The sequence below is a fragment of the Vulpes vulpes genome, chromosome 13 (assembly GCF_048418805.1).
Source record: "Vulpes vulpes isolate BD-2025 chromosome 13, VulVul3, whole genome shotgun sequence".
NCBI classification, from domain to species: Eukaryota; Metazoa; Chordata; class Mammalia; order Carnivora; family Canidae; genus Vulpes; species Vulpes vulpes.
Window position 1 is genome coordinate 62,935,626 of NC_132792.1, and position 25,191 is coordinate 62,960,816.

Below are 25,191 nucleotides of genomic sequence, written 5' to 3' on the forward strand. Positions count from 1 at the left end.
CTTAAATATGACAGCTCTTCAAATACTCAACGACAACTTTCCTAGTTGCCCTAGATTTTCTTTTCTCCAAAATAAAATATTCCTAGCTCTTTTAATATGTCATAAGACATAACTTTCAGGCTCTTTATCATTCTGGCTACTTTCATCATGACCAGATTTAGTTAATATTCTTTTTCAGTACAGTACTACAGGTGTGATTTAACCAGCAATGTAGAAGTGAGGCAGAACTAGCATTTTTTAAAACTCTTGATACTATATTCTATTAACACAACCTGAATTCACAGTAATATTAATAGCCATATTACACTGTTTACCCATATTAAATATAAAAAGAATGAAATCTCAAATTTTTTTTCATATTAAGCCATCAAACTTTTCTTATCCATTCATTCTTGGTTAGATCAAGATTTGAGTCTATGGAGAACTCTCCAGAGTTATTTTCAAATATGACTATCATGTTCCTGATGTCCTCATCCTTTAAAAATGTTGACCACAACAGAATATAGACAAAGCCTTTCAGGGAAAGAAAAGAAAGTGCTGTTCAGCTCTACTCTAGAAAAGCAAGGATGCTATTATTAGGTACCTGACTATAGAAGCAGAAGAAAAATTTTAAGGTTTTTTTTTTAAGATTTTATTTATTTATTCATGAGAGACACACTGAGAGAGAGAGGCAGAGACACAGGCAGAGGGAGAAGCAGGCTCCATGCAGCGAGCCCGATGTGGGACTTGATCCAGGGTCCCCAGGATCACACCCCGGGCTTCAGGCAGCACTAAGCCACTGCACCACCAGGGCTGCCTGAAAAATTTTAAGTTTATGATCCTTTTGAATTTTATTTACTTTGCTATTTCATAAACTCCATCTCCATCTCTAGTGTTTATTTCTACAATTGGAAGAAGTAGAGTTACCACATTAAACTTAACTCTGCTTTATTTTTGGTTCAATATAGTCAGATGTACACTGAGGCTATATGGCTTTAAATAAATATCTTTTTGCTACAGAGAAAAAAAATATGAGAAAATAGGATTTCCAAGGCTTTTAGTATTGAGTATTTGAGTGTTAATTTGAGTATTTTATTATTAAAAATTTTTTTTTAAAATTTTTATTTATTTATGATAGTCACACAGAGAGAGAGAGAGAGAGGCAGAGACACAGGCAGAGGGAGAAGCAGGCTCCATGCACCGGGAGCCCGACGTGGGATTGGATCCCGGGTCTCCAGGATCGCACCCTGGGCCAAAGGCAGGCGCCAAACCGCTGCGCCACCCAGGGATCCCCCCCACAAATTTTTTTAAGTAGGCTCCATACCCAATGTGGGGCTTAAATTCATGATGCTAAGATCAAGAGTTACATGGCTCACCAACTGAGCCAGCCAGGCACTCCTGATTTGAGTATTTTAAATATTACTTCAGAAAATGGAAAACATTACAAAATTCCATTTACCATTTTTAAAACATCACACTTGATTTCTACTTTCTCTTCAGCACTTTTTATCATCTCTGTGAAGATAAATATATAACTAGAAAAGTTAACTAAACATATTTATCTCCTGTAGATATATATCTGACATTTCCTGCCAATCCTCCACTTACTTTTTATTGTGGTTGTAAGAAGATATTTATTTAATGGATTATTTTTTTAAAAGATTTTATTTATTTATTCATGAGAGACACACACACACAGAGAGAGAGAGAGAGAGGCAGAGACACAGGCAGAGGGAGAAGCAGGCTCCATGCGGGGAGCCCGATGTGGGACTTGATCCCGAGTCTCCAGGAGATCATGCCTTCGACTGAAGGCAGGTGCTAAACCACTGAGCCACCCAGGGATCCCCTATTTAATGGATTATTTTACTGCTGGTCCTACTTCATGATTTGCTTGAGATTACACATTAATTTATATCAAATGAAGTAATGGTTTATCAATAGGAGACTGTTTGTTTATTTATTTATTTATTTATTTATTTATTTATTTATTTTTAAATTTTTATTTATGATAGTCACAGAGAGAGAGAGAGAGGCAGAGACACAGGCAGAGGGAGAAGCAGGCTCCATGCACCGGGAGCCCGATGTGGGATTGGATCCCGGGTCTCCAGGATCGCGCCCTGGGCCAAAGGCAGGTGCCAAACCGCTGCGCCACCCAGGGATCCCTATTTATTTATTTAAAAAGATTTTATTTATTTACTCATGAGAGACACAGAGAGAAAGGTAGAGGGAGAAGGAGGCCCATGCAGGGAGCCTGATACGGAACTCGATCCCGGAACTGCAGGATCACAACCCAAGCCGAAGGAAGATGCTCAACCGCTGAGCCACCCAGGAGTCCCAGGAGACTGTTTAAATTATGGTACAGCCACATCAGAACACAGTAATGCAGCTATTAAAACAAAGTAAGGTAATTCCTTATGTTCTTATAATATTGTAACATAATATGTAAATCATGCATGATTCCATTTGGGCAAAAGGAGAATATCTACCCATATGAATATATAGATATATTTATAGCTTTCTCAACTTACAATGGGTTTACAACCCAATAAACCCACTGTAAGCTAAAAATATCATAAGTCAAAAATGCATTTAATACACCTAATCTACCAAACATAGCTTATCCTGCTGAACCTTAAACATGCTGAAAACACTTACATTAGCCTACACTTGGGCAAAATCATCTAAACAAAGCCAATTTTATAATGAAATGTTGACAGTCTCCCATAATTTATTGAATACTGCCCTGAAAGTGAACTGTAGAATGGCTGCATGGATATAGAATGGTTGTCTGTGTACCAATTACTTACCTTTTAATCTCATGGCTGACTGGGACCTGTGGCCCACTATCCCTGCCCAATATGAGAGAGTATCCTACTATATATTGCTAGCCAGGAAAAAGATCAAAATTCAAAATTCAAAGTATGATTTCTACCAAATGTGTATCCTTTTCACACCATTATGAAGTTGAAAAATCGTACATCAAACCATCCCAAGTTGGGGACCATCTATCTATCTATATATATCCATATATATATATTCATATATATGTTTAACATATTCATCTAAAAATATATAAAATATTGAAATAAAGTATGTATTAAATATACATGATATATTTAAATTACATATGTTTGTACATGCTAGTATTTGAATGGATAATTTTTGGAAGAACACACAAAACTGTTAACAGTGATTATCTCTCTAGAGAGTGGGACAGCAATGGGTAGAGTTACCTGGACACCTTATTCATTATTTTAGACTTTTCTTTTACTGTGTCCATACTTTATAATAAAAATTAGTTTAAAATTTATTATTATTATTTTTAATAGATCTTATTTATTTATTCACGAGAGACACAGAGAGAGAGGAAGAGACACAGACAGAGGGAGAAGCAGTCTCCACACAGGGAGCCTGATGTGGGACTCCATCCCCAGTCTCCAGGATCACACCCTGGACTGAAGGTGGTGCTAAACCGCTGAGCCACCCAGACTGCCCCAGTTTTTAAAATAACTTTTCAAGGAACAATAATAGATGAGTCTATTAAAGTATTTAAAAGTACAGGGAATGATGTACTTGAAAAGATATTTTTCTAGGTTCAACTAAAAAATACCTGGAATATAAAAAAGCCACATTTTAAAAAACAATTATTTGCTTTTGAAATCATTGCACTTTACTCAGACACATCTCATACAGAGGTTCCAGTAAAAAAATAATTTCATGAAAACAAGTACTGGAGGTTCAAACGATGTAACAGTATAACAAAAGGAATTGTTAAAAAATCACCTTAAAATCTTTTGGAACAAAGTAAATTATAAACCAGCCAACTAGCAATAAAACAAAAAAAGAAACAAGTGAAACATAATAAATTTAATTAAACACATCATTTAAAAGTCAATACTGGCTTTAAAATTTTAGACTGAATACCTACAAATATTTTAGTGCAGATGCTGACAGTTTTGATCCACTTATAGAATCTGTTCTGATTCTTCGACTTGCTAGATAATAGCCATGAATCATTCTTTCTGCCTCCAAACTGAATTCTACATTCAAATTCTTTGCAAAAGCCAGTAGCTAAATTAAAAATATGAGAAATTTAAGAAATTCACACTTAAAAAAAGATATTCAAACTTTATTATAAAATCTATAAGACAAAACCCCAAAGTGTGCATATTTTATTTACATCAAAGTTGATTAAATATCTGGGGCCATCCCAAAGTCATTAAGCACTTGAACTCATAGTCTTATACTTGTAAATATTGTTAGAAGTTTAGCCAGAATAATCTCTTTCTTCCTCTTAGTACAGAAATGTTCTGTGCAATGTATTTGAATGACTATCAAGTCTCTGTTTCCAGTCGAATAAAGGCTCACTTAGATTTTTTTCAATGGGAAAAAGGCTTCCTTCAGCAGCTCATTTCCCTTTGAATAGCTTTAATTCTTTGACAATTTATTTCTTTTTTCTTTTTATAAAGATTTTTTTTTATTCATGAGAGAGAGAGAGAGAGGCAGACACACAGGCAGAGGGAGAAGCAGGCTCCATGCAGGGAGCCCGATGTGAGACCTGGGACTCGGTCCCGGGACTTGATCCTGGGACTTGAGACGATCCCGGGACTCTAGGATCATGCCCTGGGCCGAAGGCAGGTGCTAAACCTCTGAGCCACCAGGGATCCCCCCTTCCTTCCTTTTAAAGAACACAGTTGAATACTAGCAATGTGGGAGGTATGGTGTTAATTACTATGAAGGTGGGCCTTGGAGATTGAGTTAAGACTTCCAAGAGAGAAGCTTTCAACAAAATGATTAGCACTGTCTTCTCTGAGTTTTGTGCTTTTTTTCTTTCAAAGGATTCCCAGTCCCTTAAATCCTTAATCCATGGAATCATTTCTAGTTTTCATTATCCTGATTGTTTTCTGGTTTTTCAACTCAGAATCAAAAGGAAAATTTTATGATAAGGTTGCTATTATATTTAAATATAACCTTTTAAAGGATTTGGGTACTCCTGCATTAGAGTATATCCTGTCTTCTTTATTCTCTTTACACTCCATGGTTCACCCTCTAGACCTTCATAACTGGATAATAATATTATTAATAATATCAGTAGCCTTCTCCAAGTTTTACCCAATGGAATCACAGTAATGTGCCACCTATCTCCCCCTTTAGGAAATGATTTGTTCCCAGCTACCAGGAGTGCTGTTAGGATTGGCCTTCAGGCTCCTTCAGGGAATGCCTTAGGACAGCCCATAATCAAATCACTGACTGAAGTGGAAGTGGGGCAAGTGTTATAAAAATAAGTCCATCTATTTATGTCCAAAGCAAAACAATTCTGGTGGGTATCTTTAACTCTAGAGCTCTTTGTGGGGCTATCTTTGGACCCGCATCACAGCTTGAGTCCTTTCACTGCTAATCCTGCTTCCTTCTCCCTGTCGTTGTTTTAAGATTTTATTTATTTATTCTTGACAGACACAGAGAAGGCAGAGACTTAGGCAGAGGGAGAAGCAAGCTCCCTGCAAGGAGTGTGATGTGGAACTTGGTCCCAGGACCCTGGGATCACAACCTGAGCCAAAGGCAACTGCTCAACCACTGAGCCACCCAGGAGCCCCATCCCTTCCACAGGTATTAACAGAAGTACTAGAAGAGCACTGCTGAATAAATAATGGCACACTAAACTCATCTTGGTCAGCCTCTTGGAGAGCCCAGGCTGTGACACACTCTATCTAATTTGTTTTGAGTAATGGACAGATTTATCTTCTGGAGAAATCATTTTCACTGTTTCACAAGCCTAATAAAGTACAACTTTTCTCTACAGTCTAACGAATCAACTATAAATTTTTTTGCCTCAGCTTCAAGGCTTATTGTAAGTTTGACAAATCCTAATCCTAATGACTCTATCATGTGATTCCTACTCCAGTCAGCTAATTCTCCTCATAGTTTTCCATGTATATTTATTTCTACTTTTGTCTTTGCTTCTTTCATTTCTGTTTAGAATGGCCATCCTTCCTATCATCTAAATCTTACTTTTTCTTCAAGCTCAATTAAAATCTCACCTCCTTGAAGTCTTCCCAATTCTTGCATTCTACTTGATATCTTCCCTCCTGAATTCCTAAAATACTTGCAGTTAACACCACCCAGCTTAGCACTTAAATTGTCCCTTAATGGCTCCATATATCTTGTTTTATCTCAATTAAATGATAAAGAAGATTTATTTTTCTGTGAAAATATAAAAGAGCAGAAGTAGGCTCATATATAAAGATATCCAGTAACTACCTAAATAATAAATCCCAGGGTTTTTGTTTTTCAGAGAAAAACTGGGCAAAAATTTCCCTGGGTCATTAGTATGTCTATATATTTAGTACTCTCATACCTAGAGACTAGCTACTTTTTTTCTTATATATTAAAACAAACAGGGGCGCCTGGGTGGCTCAGTCAGTTAAGCACCCGACTCTTGATTTCGGTTCAGGTCATGATCTCAGGGTTGTGAGATCGAGCCCCATGTTGGGTTCTGTGCTGGTCATGGAGCCTGCTTAGGATTCTCTCTCTCTTCCTCTGCCCTTTTCCTCCAAGAAATATAACTAACTAAATAATAAAATAGGGACACCTGGATGGCTCAGCGGTTTAGCACTGAGGTGTGATCGGCCCAGGGTGTGATCCTAGAGTCCCAGGATCGAGTCCCACATTGGGCTCCCTGCATGGAGCCTGCTTCTTCCTCAGCCTGTGTCTCTGCCGTTCTGTGTCTCTCATGAATAAATACATAAAATTAAAAATAATAATAATAAAATAAAACAAAAAGGCCTAATTTATCATATTCTTTTTCTGTTCTAAATTATGTCAATAAACAATGCTTATAATTCAGTTTTAAGTCCTCCTCACTTTTCAACCTTTTACCCAGCAATCTACCTGCAAGGAAGGCAGGTATGAAAAATAATTTTAATGACTCATAGATTCGCACTCCAGTAATTCCCTGCCCTTTATCTATCCTATCCAGATACTTTAACTCTACTGTTGATAGATTATGAAGAGTTAATATTAAAAGGGCATCACTTGTAAATACTTGTGTACCTTTAGTAGCTATAAACATCATTACTAATTTACATCATCTACTCTCAGGTTCCCTGAATATGCTGCATGTGTTTTCATGGCAGGACACTGAAATGGGGGAGTCATGACAGGTAAGCTCTTAAGTCAGAACTTTGAAGGCATTTATATAAAATTAATCCCTTTGAATAGTCTATAAAATGTAAATAACTGTACATCTATATAGCCTCTCATAATTTCCAGAGAAATATTCTATTGGTTTTTTTAAAATAAATTTATTTTTTATTGGTGTTCAATTTACCAACATACAGAATAACACCCAGTGCTCATCCCGTCAAGTGCCCCCCTCAGTGCCCGTCACCCATTCACCCCCACCCCCCGCCCTCCTCCCCTTCCACCACCCCTAGTTTGTTTCCCAGAGTTAGGAGTCTTTATGTTCTGTCTCCCTTTCTGATATTTCCCACACATTTATTCTCCCTTCCCTTATATTTATTGGTTTTCTTTTTATTGAGATTTTTTAAGCTGTGCAAAGAATCAACTCAACAATTAACTCAATTAATATTTATGTCCTTATACAGTTTTTAAATTATAATCCTAAATATTTTCTATACAATGTCCTTAAAATATTTAAAAGCCGAAAGGGACTTGGAATCAAAGAGATCTAGGGACTCTTGGGTGGCTTTGCCATTGAACATCTGCCTTCGGCTCAGGATGTTATCCTGGGATCTGGGATCAAATCCTGTATTGGGCTCCCAGCCCGCTTCTCCTTCTGCCCGTGTCTCTGTCTCTGTCTCTCTCTTTCTATGTGTCTCTCATGAATAAGTAAATAAATCTTAAAAAAAAAAAAATCTGGGCAGCCCTGGTGGCGCAGTGGTTTAGTAATGCCTACAGCCTGGGATATGATCCTGGAGACCCGGGATCAAGTCCCATGTCGGGCTCCCTGCATGTATCCTGCTTCTCCCTCTGCATGTGTCTCTGCCTCTCTCTCTCTCTCTCTCTCTCTCTCTCTCTGTGTCTCTCATGAATAAATAAATAAAATCTTTAAAAAAAAATCTAAATAAAGAAAACTGAGTGCTCGAATTCTATTTCAACTGAGAAACATTAGCACAAATATGCTTGGTACTCATTTTTTCTACCTGTACCTTTTCAAAATCTTCAGTTGTGAAGTTCTTAGAAGCTACATAAAGCTGCCCTTCAGGATCAATGGCTTTCTTTAAAGTATGTTGCACAGTAGAAAGAAGTGGGTAGAAAGAAGATGATTCATTGCAATTAATCAATAATCCAAATGTCTCTAGGAGATTAGCTGGAATCAAACTGCAATCCTACATCAAATGAAAATGTAAAATGCAAACATTAAACTCGGACATTTCCAAAAACACTTTAGAAATAATTATAAATTAAGTATTGTTTATAATTATTTAAATTACTAACAGTTATAATATTATTTCATTACAGTAAATTATAGGGCTGTTTAATTTATTTTATTATTTGTTATTATTAATTATTATTTAAAATGATTCCTGAGTAGCAAGGGAACTCAATATGATCAATTTTTTAATGCTCTTTATTACTATTACTTTTAAATATTTTCTTTATTTATTCATTAGAGACACACAGAGAGAGGCAGAGACACAGTCAGAGGGAGAAGCAGGCTCCAGGCAGGAGGCCTGATGGGGAACTTGATCCCAGGACTCCAGGATCACACACTGAGCCAAAGGCAGACACTCAACTACTGAGGTATCTCAGGTATCTCTTTATTATTTTCTTATACATTATTCATTAAAGCCTACTCTACTGCCTATTCAAATAATAATTTCTAGTAAACAGACACCTTCTTTGCCTCACTAAAAAAAATGAAAAATTTCAAATAACTGCATCATTATTTAGCTCTAGTATCCTATTAAAGATAGGAATGGGTTAATAACAAAACATTAAGAACAACAAAAATATTGAGATTAAAATCTGTGATTAAATTCCCCGAACATTCTAGAAGTAAAATATACATATAGCTTACCATCTGACCAATTAGAGTGTTGGTTTTCTGCATATTTTTCCTTGAAGATGAATCCATATCAACAAAAGACCAAAAACTGCACTGAACTGGAAAAGTCATGTGTTGATTAACATCATTCCCAAACTTCTTTCCTGGGATGTATACTGTGATGCTTCTGCTTTCCAAAACTAGGTCAAAAGACATTACTCATTTATTATTTAGGTTCGTTTTGGTCTATATCTCTACAAATTAATAACAAATACTATTATATAGCATTTTACTGCCTAAGTGTTGGACGGTAAAGGCACAAGTAAATTGGTTGTTTGCAAGACATGGCTAAAATTAGAGGTTCTGCCAAAAAAATAACAAGACAAGAAAAATATTTGAATGTTTATGTGTCCCAATGACTTGATGAGAACAACAGTCTACAGCGTGTAGCTGGAATTATGGTGAGTGTCTGGGTGGAACAGGCAGAGTGTTAAGAGACTGATGCTTACAAGGGGGGCTGAAATTAAGCAATGTTCTTTTATGTGGAAAAAAGAAAGCAGGACATATATATGAGAGTGAAAGAGGGTAAGTAAGATTGAGAGAGAATATAAACTACAATGACTAGGGGAAGATATATCTCAAATCCAACATGCTGAAAACCAAATTCATCATTTCTCCTCTTCAAATGGCTCTGTATACATTACTCACAATTAGGGGTATCACCATCCAACTACTTAAAACGCATGTAAAAAAAAAAGTAGAAGTAACATAACCTCCTTTTTATCCTTCCTTCACCCCTTACAACCATTCAATCTATGGATTCAATCTGATTCCTAAGATTCTATCTTCCAAATATTTATCAAATTAGCCTTCATTCATGATAACAGAGTCTTTTGCTTATATTTATCTTTCCCTTGGGTCATAAGGTAAGTATATATTTTTGACACTATAGAAATTGCCAGAACAGTTTTCAAAAAGGTTGTACTATGTACCAACAGTATATAGGAATTCCAGTTTTTCCACAACCCTGGTAACATTTGTCAATCTTTTTAGTTTTTGCCATTCTAGTAGCCAGGGCCAGCTACTTAATATGTGGGTCCAGTGTAGACTAAAAATATGGGCTCCTTAATCAAAAGCAAGGGAAAAGCTACTGTTAAGAGTACTAATATGTAAAGATTTTTCCTTTAAAAATATTTTATCATTTATGAAATGTAATAAGACTGGTCTGGAGAAATCAGAATCCTCATCCTTTACTGGAGGGAATGTAAAATTGCATAGCCACTGTGGAAAACAGTTTGGTGGTTCCTCATTAAGTTAAACACAGAATTACCTTATGATCTAGCATTCCACTTCTAGGTATATACCCAAGAATTGAAAGTAAGGACTCAAACAGATACTTGGACTCCAATGTTCAGAGCAACATTATTCACAACAGCCAAAGATAGAAACAACCTAAGCATCCCTCAACAAATGAGTGAATTTTAAAAAATGGTATGTACATAAAATGGAATCTTATTCAGCAATGAGAAAAGAGATTCTTGACTAGACAAATTCATAAAGACAAAGTAGAGTAGAGGTTACTAGGGACTGGAGGTAGGGGGAGGGATAGGGTGTTACTATATAAATGGGTACAGAGTTTCTGTTAGGCATTATGAAAAGTTCTGGAAATGGAGAGTAGTAATGATTACATAACATTGTGAATGTACTTAATGCCACTGAATTATACACTTTAAAATGGTTAAAATGGTAAATTTTATGTTATGTGTATTTCACCATAGAGGAGAACTCCTTCAACTTGGAAAAGAATATCTATAAAAAACCTATAGCTAACATCATATTTAATGGTGACAAACTCAAAACTTTCCTGCTAAGATCAGGAATAAGACAAGGATCTCTCTCTTCACCACTGTTTCTCTTTTTCTTTCTTTCTTTTTTTTTTTTTTTAAGATTTTACTTATTTATTCATACTACACTTGATCTTAGCCAAAAGGTGGAGAAGTGATAGATTTTACTTATTTATTCATGAGAGACAGAGAGAGAAAGGTAGAGGGAGAAGCAGGCTTCCCACGAAGCAGGGAGCCCATAGGGACTGGATCCCAGGACCCCAAGATAATGACCTGAGCTGAAGGCACAAGCTTAAATGACTGAGCTACCCAGGGAGCCTTCACCACTGTTTTTCAACATCAGAGTGGAAGTCCAAGCTAAAAACAGCAGACAAGAAAAGTAATCTGGGCCAATAAAAACTTACATGTTAGCACAACTTAGGGCAAAAGCCAAAACAGAGCATTTGTATATTAAATTTCTCTTTTTATTTATAAAGGTAAAAGGAGAAATATTATTTAATATAACTTTCTTAATTCCTAAAATGTGTACAATACAAGCTGTTAAGTAACTCCTTGACAATAATGATACTATCAAACAGGTAAAAATTAATTAGAAAAAAATATTGTTTACCTGATTGAAGCTGTTCTAGTTTATCTTTTTTGTGTGAAGCCAAGTCTCCTATAAAGCAGATACCACCTTTAGCTAGCAAAGCACTGCCAGCTTGAATGCTAACTGCTCCAGTTCCATATTTATTTCTGGTTAGAGTAGGAAAAATTTCAGTAGAGACTGGATTACGTATACCACGGGGCACAAGGTTTATACTAAAATTCAAAAGCCTAGGAAAAAATAAATTACTCATTACTATTATTCAATGTTTGACTTTCAGAAGTGATAATGTATAACAGCTACACAATTAAATTTAATCTGAATGTTTCATGAGCAACTTTTTTTTTAAGATTTTATTTTTAAGTAATCTCTATACCCAACATGGGGCTCATACAACCCTGCAACCAAGAGTTGCATGGTCTACTGACTGAGCCAGCCAGACAACCCCTAGTGAACACCTTTTCTAAGGATAAAAACATATATGAGACATGGTCCTTAACTTGGAAGGTTCACAGCCTAAAAAGAGAGACATAAACAAAAAACTAAAACACAATGTGTTTTCATGAGAACATCCACAGGAGAGTATTACTTCTTCCTGGAAGGAAGTCAGAGAAAGGTACAAAGAGATGACATTTGAACTGGGCCTTCCTCTTTATGGATTGCTTTCTTTTGTTTATTCAGAATTTTTGCATTTAGGCTTGCCAATAGCCCATAAAGACTATCTCTGCTGCCTATTTATCATGGTAACTCTTGATATATCTTTCTGTTTTCTAATCTCTTTGCCAATTGCCTCAGCCTCTTCATTTCTCAAATTTAGATTTTTTAAAAAAGATTTTATTTATTCATGAGAAACACAGAGAGAGAGAGAGAGAGGCAGAGACAGAGGCAGAGGCAGAGGGAGAAGCAGGCTCCCCACGGGAAGCCCAGTGTAGAACTCGTTCCTGGAACTCCAGGATCACGCCCTGAGCAGAAGGCAAGACACCCAACAACTGAGCCACCCAGGTGTCCCTCAAATTTAAATTTTAAGAAAGGCTTATGATTGTCTTAGCTTAGCTTTCAAATCCTTGCCACAGAAATCATAGCTTGGGGCGCCTGGGTCTGCCTTCAGCTCAGGGCGTGATCCCTCAGTCCTGGAATGTAGTCCCACATGGGGCTCCCCACGGGGAGCCTGCTTCTCCCTCTACCTCTGTCTCTCATGAAAAAAGAAATAAGATATTAAAAAAAAAAAAAAGAAATCACAGCTTGCTGGTGCAATCAACTATAATGAGCAGACATAGACATCCAGTGTAAAAGAGGACGAAGCAGTATTTTTAAATATGGATAGGTAGATGCTATAAAATTTCTAGTGTTTATGCCATTCCAAGAAATTTGGATGTTAGTTTGAAGATATATAAATGGGGGGAATGAGATTTATTAAGAAACTTTTGCAAAAGTGTATAGCAGTGGTTTTCAACCCTAGCTCATATTAAAATCACCTGGGGAGATTTTAAAAATTCCAATGGCAAGCCCCACCCCAAACCATTCTAGAGGTGGGCCAAAGTCACAAATATTTTTTAAAAAATTCTCCCAAGTGGGGCACTTAGGTGGCTCTGTCAGCTAAGCATCCAGCTTTTGATCTCAACTTGGGTCTTGACTCAAGGTCATGGGTTCAAGCTCCATGAGGTGCTCCATGCTGGGCATGGAGCCTAGTTAAAAAGGAAAAAAAAAATTCTCCCAGATAATTTTAATATGCAGGAAGGCTGAGAACCTAGTTATATAGAACAAGGGGTCTCAAACTTGTCTGTCTACACATTGGAATCCAATGAGAATCTTTTTTTAATATTTTATTTATTCATAGAGACAGAGAGAGAGGGGCAGAGACACAGGCAGAGGGAGAAGCAGGCTCCATGCAGGGACATGGGACTCCATCCCAGGTCTCCAGGATCACACCCCAGGCTGCAGGTGGCACTAAACCGCTGCACCACGGGGGCTGCCTGAGAAATTTTTTTAAAATAGTGATACAAGGTCACATAATGTAAAGTCAAAATACAAAAATCAATTATATTTCTATATATTCGCAGCAAACGTGAAAAATGAAATTAATAAAACACTACTATTTTTAATAACATCAATATTTTCAAATCTCTAGAAATCACTCTAGCAAAATACAGGCAAGACCTTTATAAAACATTGCTAAGAGAAATTAAGGAAGATTTAAATAAATGGAGATATATACTACATTCATGGATCAAAAGACTCAATATTGTTAAGATGTAAATTCTCCATAAAATTGATTTATAAGTTAAATGCAGTTCCAAAAAAATCTTTAATGGCCTTTTTTGGGGGGTGGTGAGAGATTGGTATTAATATATGGATTCTAAATTTTAGAAGAAAATGAAAAGGACCTAAAATAGTGAAAAAGAATCTTGAAAATGAAGAATAAAGTTGTACCATTTGATTTAAAACTTAACATAGAACTACAATAATAAAAAATGTATGGTACTATATAATTATGGACAAATAGGTCAAAATAACAGAAAAGAGTTCAAATTGATTTAGGTATAAAAGTTCAATTTTATACCTAGTTTATATCCAGTTCAACTGATTTCCAACAATGGTGCCACAACAATTCAATGAGGAATGGAAACTCTTTTCTTTCTTTTTTTCTTTTTTTTAAAGATTTTATTTATTTATTCATGAAAGACACAGAGAGAGACACAGGCAGAGGGAGAAGCAGGCTCCATGCCAGGAGCCCGATGTGGGACTCGATCCTGGGTCTCCAGGATTACGCCCTGGACCGAAGGCATGAGCCAAACCACTGAGCCACCCAGGGATCCCCCAGAAAGTCTTTTCAACAAAAGGTATGGAAAAACTGTATAAATGCATAGGAAAAAAACATTAATCTTGACTCCTATCTCACACCATATATAAAAATTAACTTATGATGAATAGCAGACCTAATATGAAAGCAAAACTACAATGCTCCTAGAAGAAGATATAAAAAAAATCTTTATGACCTTAGTGTAGGAAAATATTTTTTTTTAGGGTTTTATTTATTTATTCATGAGAGACACTGAGAGAGGCAGAGACATAGGTAGAGGGAGAAGCAGAGTCCCTCCAGGGAGGCTGATGTGAGACTTGACCTCAGGACCCCGGGATCATGACCTGAGCCAAAGGTAGACACTCAACCACTGAGCCACCCAGATGTCCCTGGAAAATATTTCTTAAACAGAATCCAGAAAACTCTAAACTTAAAAAAACCCAATAAATTGAATTTCATCAAAATGAAAAAGTTTGCTCATCAAAGACATTTTTAAGGAAAAAAAAAATACTAGCTTTAGACTAAAAGAAAAATCTCATGGTACATATATGTGACAAAAGATGTGTATCTAGAACAATCCCACTTAACAGTGGGCAAAGGACTTGAACAGACAGATACTTCATAAAAGAAGATATGTGAGCAGCCAATATGCCAATAAGCAAAGACCAGCAGTCATCAGTTGAAATGTAAATTACAAACATAACGTGATACCATTTCACATGCACCAGAATGGCTAAATTGAGAAAGACTGACAATACCAGATGTTGATGATAGAAACAAGTGGAACCTTACATTGTTGGTAGAAATGTAAAATGGTATAACCACCTTGGAAAAACTTTTGGCAGTATCTTATAAAGTTAAATATATACACCTACCTAATAACATAGCAATTCCAATTCATATCCAAGAAAATGAAAATACAAGTCCCGAAAAAAGACCTGTATAGGAATGTTTACAGCAGATTCATTTATAATAGTGAAAACATGCAAAATCCAAAGTCCATCAATGGGAGAATGGATAAACAAATTCTGGTACATTCATATAATGGACTACTACTCATCAATAAAAACAATGAACTAATGACATAGACAACTGGGTCAATCTAAAAAACATGTAGAGTGAAAGAAAGTATGCCCAAAAGAGTATGTATACATTGTATGATTCTTTTTTTATGAAGTTCAAGAACAGGAAAATTGACCTATGGTAACAGAAATCACCTATGGAGATAGGAATTAAATGAAGGAGCTTTCTGAGGTGATGGAAATGTTCTATATCTTATTGTGATGGTGGCTATTGCAGCGCATGCACTTGTCAAAACTTACTGGATTATATACTTAAGATCTGATTATTTTACTACATATAGATTTTAACTAAAAAGCAAAAATATCTCATATCACCCCAAATACCACAGAAGACAAACAGAAAAAGAGACAAAGGCCTTAATTTACATGAGATATTACAAATCATTTAGAAATAAACTAAATAGAAAAGTGGACAATAGTCAAAGAGGTTCAAAGAAAAATAATAAAAGTGTTTAACAAGCTCTGATGCTAATCTAATTAAAGAAATGCAAATTAAAATAAAATACCATTTTCCACCCATCAGAAGGCTAAATTTAAAAGTCTGATAGTACCCAGTGTTGGTGAGGCTGTGAGGAAACAAATACTCTTATGCTCATCCGTGGAAGATTAAATTGGTGCAATCTGTAGCAGTTAGTACCACATTTACATTGCAGTTTAATTTTAGCAAAACATCATCTGTCCAATTAAGTTAATTTGCATTTTTTAAATTTTAAATTCATTCCATAAATTTGTTTTTGCTTTACAAATGCATCCAAGGTATTAATACAAGAAGTTTATCCCTAGCTTTTGAACACTTAAGTAACTTTAAAAATGGTACTTCCTAGTGGGGAGCCCCAAAATGTTGAGTAGATGTTTATTCCAAAGTTAGGATGATAGCCCCAAAACAGTAATTGTGGCACTTTTCACAGACTTATTTGGATACAGTGCATGAGTATTTTTTAATGGAATCTTGTAGAAAAATAAGACAATGGCTTGTTGGCTCTTAGGGGGAAGATTATTTTTAAATGAAAGCAAAGTACAAAAGCAGAACACTGATCTAGGGAATGGGGGAAAAGGAAGCCTGTTAAGTATGCATTTATTTGTAAACTAGGTCTGAGTGGGGAATTGGTTGAAATTTTGAATGGTTAGATCCTCAAAATACTGAAGCAAATATCCAATTAATCAATTCCTGTTTTTAAAGTTTTGAACTTCGTTAATAAAAGTTTTTTTTAAATATTTATACTGTCCAGATAAATTCTAAATATTTGTCTTGTAATAATGCTCATGGAAAGGATTTATGCAAATCTATGACCACTTTACAATTTGAAAACATTCATGTCACATATTTTACCTGTCTATAAGTAGAGTATCACTTGTTATAATTAAAATATCCAGGCAATCTTTCAGTTCCTTGTTACGGTCACATGTTTGTACCAGACTCATCAGTAAACAGAGCTTGAGCAAATTATAAGTCCCAGGAGGAACAATTTGTGATGCAAAGATATTGGCAAGTATTGCTGTAAATTTCCAGCATGAGTTGGACGTCAAAGAGAGAAGATCCTTGAAATTGTTGCTAATTCCTGAGGGAACTGAAAATAAATATTAACACATTTTTAAAAAGGGTTTTTAAAACAAGAAAATGACATTATAGATTTCTAATTCCATTTATCTAAAATATTATCAAATTGTAGTTCTAGTAATGCCATATGGATTCAAATTCTTATAATAATATTCAATTATTATATATATAGTAAATATATGAAATTATGATTAGAGGTCACTCTAGTCTCTTAATTTTATCCCAGGAAATATAACAGAAGGAAGCAGTTACCCCATGAGTCCACACAGTGGGGGGCAAGCAAATACCTAGTTCTTTTCCTTTTAAGACCTATGTGAACAAAGCCAGGTCAGAGGCCTCCTGTATTGCAGTGTTTGCTTTTATATTTCTGTTTAAAACAATACCACCTTTAGTGAGAGCTAAATAGTAGAATGGGAAATATTTGAATGTTGTTGTTAAAAGGGAAGATTTACTGTCTATTTCGGAAGATTTACGATTACTTTGAAAGCACTGTACTGTACTTTACTGTAACATTCTAGATCTTTTCCACTCCCCTACTCTAACCAGCTCCTGAAAGAAATGAGTGATTTAATCCAATTGATCACTGGGAGGAAGAGCTGTGCATACATAACCTACTCCCTTTCTCCTTTCTCTTAAGCCACCATCATAAAGCAATTATTTCCTGTATCCATTTATACCTACGGACCAAGGGAGACCTACTTTAGTGTAGCTCCTGACACATTTGGGTGGTTAAATCTGCATAATTCTGTAGTGCAGCATGAGAAAAAATACATTTTCATCTACATATAAATCATGCTTTGCTGCCAAATCAATAAACTGGAAACACTTCAAAGAAGAAAATATTTAAAATATCGTTAAAATATGTATTGTCCATTAGTGCTTCCTTTCATCAATATTTTTATTCTTTTAAGAAACTTTTCTCTTCTGGGATGCCTGGGTGGCTCAGCGGTTGAGCATCTGACTTCAGCTCAGGGCATGATCCCTGGTCTGGGGATCAAGTCCCACATCGGAATCCCTATGAGGAGCCTGTTTCTCCTTCTGTCTATGTCTCTGCCTCTCTCTGTGTGTCTCTCATGAATAAATGAAATCTTTAAAAAAAAAGAAAAAAAACTTTTCAAGACAGAGGTATCTAGTATCTACTTGCATTTAAATTCAACTTGGGCCTCTATTATTGCAGATGGTTAACTAATGAATCAAAAAAAAATTCTAACTCTATTCAAGATTTAACTAGTCTTTTCCTACTTTAATTATTTGTGTGCCAAGTTAAAAGATTAGGTCTGCTCTCCACTTTTACTTAATGCTAATTTACGTTTGAGTTGTTAAAGGAAATTACCAGTATTAAGGTATATTTTAGCCCCCATCTGCCTTTCTCTTTTGTCTTATTTCTTGATTGGTTCAGAAGTCAGATGAGGAAAAGGATGCTACTGTATTGGGTTCTTTTTCTCAGGCCACGAGTTCCTTTGTCTTAGCCAGAAAACAAAAGGTTGGGTAGAAAAACCTTTTGATGAATCTCTAACTCTTGGCATCTGGACACAATTTTCTCATTGCTAATTATGAAAAAATCAAAAGGTTTAGGCAAAAAATGGAGTCCTTCCTGTGGACAAGGTTCTACATTATCACATTTTATTTCTTTTAAAGCATTTATTGTGTGAAATCGTCTTGTTGATTAGTTTACATGATTACTGATTGTCTACCACGACTTAAAAGTAGGAACCTTGATTGCCCTAATTACAACTATGTACCTAGTGCTTAGAAGAGTGTCCAGCAATACTTATTTCCTGAGCAAATACTTATTTCCTGAACACATGGACTTAAATTTAAATATCTGTTAATATATGATACTAACAATTTTCTTACCTTTTGGATTGCAAAAAATGATACTGTTTGCCTCTATACAGACAGCAGTTTGTGAAGTTTTTACACAGGTTGGAATTCCAATAATTTTATACTCACTTCCTATATTCATTTTACCCACTGATTCATCTAAGATTAGTAAACACAAAGAAAATATGTATTCACTAAATGAAACTTTACATGATCATATGGTTCTAAGATCTGGAACTAATAACTCAGTAGTCAAGCTGGTTGTAAAGCATCTACTTTTGTTTAGTACAGTATCTATACAGAGTAGCACTAATAGTGTAAAATTAGGCAATTTTATTGCTGATAAGTTTTTATATTTATAGGCAATGACGAGTTAACCTCAAGAAGCATGAGACATAGCAACTAGATAGTCTCCTTTAATATAACTAAAGGAAAAAAAAGATCATTCTATTTAAGACAAAACATCTTTTCATTAAATGACAAAAACTGTTAATAAAAATTCCCTTATACATAATAATTTGAGAAGAAAATAATTTATAAGTATTGTTCACTGCCTACAATATAGACAAGGTATTTTTACACATATTATCTAATTGAAAACTATTAGATATTGTTATTCCTGCTTTGTACCTGAAGAAATTGGGAAGTTAAGTAAATGGTACAAGTCTAAACAATATATAGCAGAACTGAAACTCACATCTAGATCTGCCTATCTCCAAAGTCTACCTTCTTGCACTATGCTAGATTTTCCTTTTCACATCTACAGACTAGGCAAAGCTTTTACACAAATTCAAAATTGATTGATAGATTGACTGACTGTTTTAAGTAGGCTCCACGCCCAGCATTGGAGCCCAATGCGGGGCTTGAGCACAGGATGGCAAGATCAAGACTTGACCTGAAATTGAGTCAGACACTTAACCAACTAAGCCACCCAGGCATCCCTCAAAATTTATCTTAAAAACGGATACTAAAAGGACACCTGGGTGGCTCAGCGGTTGGGCATTTGCCTTCAGCTCAGGGTGTGATCCTGGAGTCCCGGGATCGAGTCCCAGGTCAGACTCCCTGCATGGAGCCTGCTTCTCCCTCTGCCTGTCTCTGCCTCTCTCTCTCTCTCTGCCTCTCATGAATAAAAGAATAAAATCTTTAAAAAAATAAAATAAAAACATATACTAAAAACCTTGATCCTCCAATACACAGTTAGAAGTTGGGTGCTTGTAAGGCTATAAAGAAAGGCTTAAGGGCAGCCCTGGTGGCTCAGCGGTTTAGCGCTGCCTTCAGCCAAGGGCGTGATCCTGGAGACCCAGAATCTAGTCCCATGTCAGGCTCCCTGCATGGAGCCTGCTTCTCCCTCTGCCTGTCTCTGCCTGTCTCTGCCTGTCTCTCTCTCTCTCTCTCTCTCTCTCTCTCATGAATAAATAAATAAAATCTTAAAAAAAAAAAACAACCAAAAAACATAGGCTTTGAGGCCAGAAAGCCTGAATTTGAATCATGACTATGCCACATATTTAGCTATGTGACTTTGGACAAGTAACTTCTCTGTGCCTGAATTTCCAAGTTGTAAAATTGAGATAACAATAGAACTTACTTGATAGGGTTGTGACTAACTGAGTTAATATATGTAAGAGTGCCTGGTACACAGTTAGTGCTATATAAAAATTACCTATTATCATCTGTGCTTACATGCTTGCCTCATCCTTGTCAGGCCATGGTGGAAAGAGTTTTTGTTTGGGTCTCTACTTCCCTATCTCTTGATTTTCTTTTTCTTTTTTTTTAAATTTTCTTATACATGGTTGACATCCAAGTTCTCTCTTTTTAAACAGTTTAACTCCTCCAAATTCAACCCAAGAAAAGAGGCTGAGCCCCATCCTCATTTTCACAGTTCCAGCTTTTCAGTGAAGATTCACCCTTCCCTGGGTGATTGATACCGAAAATGATTTCCTCCATGGCAGAATCTGTCCACTCACAGATTTTTACTCATTCAGTTCTCAACAGTTAATCATATGTCACAACTCATTCATTTTTTAAACAAATATTTATTGAGGTTTTATTATGTACAGTAAAAAAAAAAATTCCTTACTTTCATGGAATTTACATTATAAAATAACTCCAGGGCCTCCTCAACAGCTCAGTTGGTTAAGAGGCTGACTCTTGGTTTCAGCTCAGGTTATGTCTGGTCTCCCTGCTCAGCATGGAGTCTGCTTTCCCTCTGCCCCTCCCTCTGCTTGCACATACTCTCTCTCTCAAATAAATAAGTAAATCTTTAAAAAAATAAATAAAATAACCCCAATATTTATATAATATACAACATAAAATGATGGGAGACCATTACCATAAGTTATTGCATCCCTGAAATTTAGCAAAGTGCTTAGAGCATAGCAGGTGCTAATACCTTTTTAAGTTAATGATATATGACTTAATAACTGATATATTAGCTAAATATGACTCTTTAAAACACTCAAAAAGAGGCCTGTGATTCTTAAGCTATAGAAGCACCATTTATAATACATGGCTATAAACAAATCAATTACATATTTCATATATTTTAGAGCAGTTGATTTTTAGTTCATACAAAACTTACTTACCTCTTAGAAAAATTGTAAGAGATTGAAACCTAAATGGCTGGTTGTTAGAATATCCTTTAAAAGCCTGAAGTGCCTTTGCTGTGATTATTTCAACTATCTGTTTATCTTAAGGCAAACAGCAAAAAGAATAGTTATTTGAATATACATTTAATTGAATTTCCACATTAACATATCAAACACTATTTTAAAATTTGTAATTACAAAATATAAATGCATTTTTACCACCAAGTACTCTAAATTTTCTGTCTTCTTGAAGCGAAGATGAACATAGATTACACAGAAAGTCATTTCTTACTGTTGCAGATTCTGTAGCACCAGGCACATGCACTCTTATATACTGAAATCCTGAAAGAAAACAAAGGTAAGCTAAATTTGATTTTAGATTTAGCTATCCATTTTCAGTCCTTTAAAATTAATCTAATTCAAAGTATAATTCAATTTTGCATATGGGTTCAGAGCAGTTCAATGAACACTTATTACACGGCTATTTCTTGCCAGGCACTATGCCAAGGTACTAGTGATATGGATACTTAAACATACAGTTTCAAAAAGCAGCAATAAGAAACAGATAATTTCAATAAGTGGTATTCATTTAGAGTGGCATAGAGAGGAATGGCATCCAACCCAATGAGAAGTGGGGATGAATGGAAAAGATGTCCGGAGAGGGACTGAAGTGAAGTTAAGCCAAAGGTTTGAGAGATGACATTACAGGGAGAGGTAACAGCATGAACAGTCATGAAACAATGTGTGAGAACAAGTACTTCAACAATCCGAGATAGTAGGGAAAGAAAAGAATGCACTCTTCAAGATTATGCAAAGTGAACTTATAAACATGAAATACCAAGTTTTATTCTATTCTTTCTACTCTATGAATGTTTCATAACTAATGGTAAACACGATTTAGGATTAAACAATAAATTGCTTGACGTTTTGATTTTACATTTTTGTATCTACCTTTTGAAAGAGGGCATGCTTCATCCGAACAAAGAAATCTTGCACCTTGTGTATACTTGGTTACAGTTGTCATTGAAATTACAATTCCTTGCATCATATAAAATCTTTGAGATGCATAATCAAGTGGAAACTCACAAAGATCGAGACTATAACTTCGCAGTTGTGGTAAATGTGTTAACTTCAGCACTATATTAATCTAATAAGAATGTAAAAAATGGTATTAATAAAAATTGCAGATCCGACTGGACTTGCATTACACTATAGTAAGTATATCTGTGGAGTAAATCAAGTAAATGATTTGTTACTGTTATTAGGAAACAAAATTTAAGCATAAGAAAAAAGATTTAAATATAAAATTAAAGATGTAAACCCCTTAAATCTTACATTTTAATTGAAAATATTATTATGAATTAATTTTCTTTAAAACCACAAATTCCTGGCTATAAAACAAGACACTGAAAAGACCTACAAAACAATGACAATCTAATACTAATGAATACTTTTAGTGCCAGACTGTGATCTCTTAAATATAATTTTTCACCAAAAGGAACCAAGGCTGCTTGAGGGAAATGACTGACTGCAGGTCTGGGGCAGAAGATATACCAGATGGACCTCGTGCACCTCCGTGTGCCAGAAACCAAGGGAGCTACAAAAAAATTAAAACATGGGATGTGCCAAAAGGACATAAAAGCAAACTCTAAGGGACTCCCAATGATCAAAAGTACAATAATATAAATATCCAAAAGAGTGACAAAGATTCATTGAAATATATTAGAAATATTTTAAAATTTATGAGTTACTCATAATAATAAAAAAAGGAAAAACAAAACCAAGAAAATTATTGGTCATTATTGGAGGCTCCTAGATTTCAATTCATTATTCTCTGAAAATTTATTTTTTTTATTTTTTTATTTAAAAAATTTTTAAATATATATTTTTATTTTTTATGACAGTCACACAGAGAGAGAGAGAGAGAGAGGCAGAGACACAGGTAGAGGGAGAAGCAGGCTCCATGCACCAGGAGCCCAACGTGGGATTCAATCCCGGGTCTCCAGGATCGCACCCTGGGCCAAAGGCAGGCACCAAACCGCTGCGCCACCCAGGGATCCCTATTCTCTGAAAATTTATAAATGGAAAGAATCAACCATTTATTCTCCCTTTCAGGTACAAACTGTATTTCAGGGTGACCAAATAGTTGATGAGAGAAAACTTCTGCTATAGAATAACTTCAACTAATAAATTCAGAAAGGTTGCTGAAATTAGAAAAATCACAATTTTGCAACTTCTAATGAAATAATGGATTCTAGGTAATGGCCATCAGTGGCTGCAAAAACGATTAGGTGAATATTGATGGGAGAGTATATATTGAAGAGATCAGACCGACATTACCAGAACCCACTGATCAGTAATTCTGGGATTACTAAAAGTGGAAAAACAGTGTATTTCTAATGTAGTGCAATATAAAATACATGACAATAAGTATGACTTATTCTTGTCAAAATGAGTTGAATCTGAATTTTTTTAAAAAAATTTTATCCATAAGACACACAGAGAGAGAGAGAGAGAGAGACACAGGCAGAGGGAGAAGCAGGCTCCACGCGGGAAGCCCGATGTGGGACTCAATCCTGGGACTCTGGGATCATGCCCTGAGCCGAAGGCACACTCAACTGCTGAGCCACCCAGGTGTCCTGAGTTGAATCTGAATTTAAGCAAGTTTTTAGAGCCAATTTATATTTTCCAGAAATATGGGGTATGGAAGAATAAATACCATAAAACATAATCAGACAAATCCAGAGTATGAAACATTGTACAGAACAATTAACTAGTTTCTTCAAAAACTCAGTGGAATAAAAAAGGAAGAGGGAAGAAATTGCTCTAGGTTAAAAGAGGTTTAATGAGATACAATAACTAATTATAATGCATAGACCTTGTTTTGATCCTGATTTGAACAAATCAATTTTGAGACACTCTTGAGAGCTCAAATGGGTAATTTAAATATGACCCGGATATTAGATGGTACCAAAAAAATTGTTATTTTGTAAGGGGTCATAATGGCACTGTGGTTATATAAGAAAAATGTCTGCAACTTTTAGAAGTTGATACTAAAGGCTGTAGGGGGTATCATTAGGATGTCTGGGATTTGCTTTAAAATATTTTGGCAAAAAATGGATGATGCAGGTATAGCAAAATATTATAAACTATTAAATCTAAATGATAGCTATATAGAGGTTCACTGTAATATTCTCTTTGTTTTGGGGTATGTTTGAAATGTTTTATTATAAAAATTTTCAATGTTATGATAATAGAAGAAGCAAAGATGTGTATTTAAGATACTGTGTTGAACTCTGAAGAAATGTAGTCTTTTTTAATGAACAAAAGTATGAATATAAAAATATTTATTTACAAGTAATTATCAAGTTTTTACCTTAGGTTTCTTTGTTAAATTTAAGTAAAACTTACTTGAGTTTCAGTCTGTAATTGTCCAATTAATGAGAGAGTCTTAACAGCAGTAAAACAGACCTGTGATTTCAAACAAACAAAGTTACCAAAAATTCCACGTGGCATAAAATTATTTCTTTCTTTAACTTACTGATTGAAAAACTTGAGCAGCTTTTAAAGGCTGGTGTAAAATGTGATTTCCTAGTTCAGCATCCAATTCAGTAATATCAGAGGGATTTATTAAAATATTGAATCGATACACAGCATAACTTTGTTTTGAGTCTGTAAAGATACACAAATATAAAAATGCGGATAGTTACATGTAGGGATTTATTTTAAAGTTTCTTAAATATAAAGTCACTTTGTTGAACATACCATTGTAGGACCTGCAATCATCTATAAATTTTTGGAGGCCTCCACTTCTGTCAAGATAGATCAGGGCTGCCTCTTTCATTTTTAGATTTGACATTTTCTTCTGGTTAATGATTCTTCTCTATTACTAAGTGATTAAACTACTGGCTGGTAAAGACTACAGG

At 35.3% G+C, this 25,191-nt stretch overlaps 1 protein-coding gene and 1 long non-coding RNA gene across 3 annotated transcripts in view; one reads left to right on the plus strand and one right to left on the minus strand.

Annotated features, from left to right (window-relative positions):
* The window catches only part of MCMDC2 (minichromosome maintenance domain containing 2), a 36,553-nt gene extending 11,362 nt beyond the window's left edge, over window positions 1-25,191 (minus strand). The window contains exons 1-12 of the mRNA XM_026012175.2: window positions 25,031-25,191; window positions 24,807-24,937; window positions 24,677-24,736; window positions 22,217-22,412; window positions 21,485-21,607; window positions 21,263-21,367; window positions 18,714-18,839; window positions 16,629-16,866; window positions 11,441-11,646; window positions 9,020-9,186; window positions 8,148-8,327; window positions 3,908-4,050 (exon numbers count right to left, since the gene is read on the minus strand). Coding sequence (XP_025867960.1) covers window positions 3,908-4,050; window positions 8,148-8,327; window positions 9,020-9,186; window positions 11,441-11,646; window positions 16,629-16,866; window positions 18,714-18,839; window positions 21,263-21,367; window positions 21,485-21,607; window positions 22,217-22,412; window positions 24,677-24,736; window positions 24,807-24,937; window positions 25,031-25,124 — 1,769 coding nt within the window. The 5' untranslated portion in view covers window positions 25,125-25,191. The remainder of the gene's footprint in view (window positions 1-3,907; window positions 4,051-8,147; window positions 8,328-9,019; window positions 9,187-11,440; window positions 11,647-16,628; window positions 16,867-18,713; window positions 18,840-21,262; window positions 21,368-21,484; window positions 21,608-22,216; window positions 22,413-24,676; window positions 24,737-24,806; window positions 24,938-25,030) is intronic.
* Window positions 2,248-8,751, plus strand: LOC112929919 (uncharacterized). Of its 2 annotated transcripts, none has more exons than XR_011996634.1 (3): window positions 2,248-2,383; window positions 5,434-5,586; window positions 7,078-7,139. It is a non-coding gene; the product is annotated as an uncharacterized lncRNA (long non-coding RNA). The 2 variants fall into 2 exon arrangements; XR_003237015.2 differs by lacking the exon at window positions 5,434-5,586 and adding an exon at window positions 8,613-8,751 and having other exon boundaries at window positions 2,276-2,383.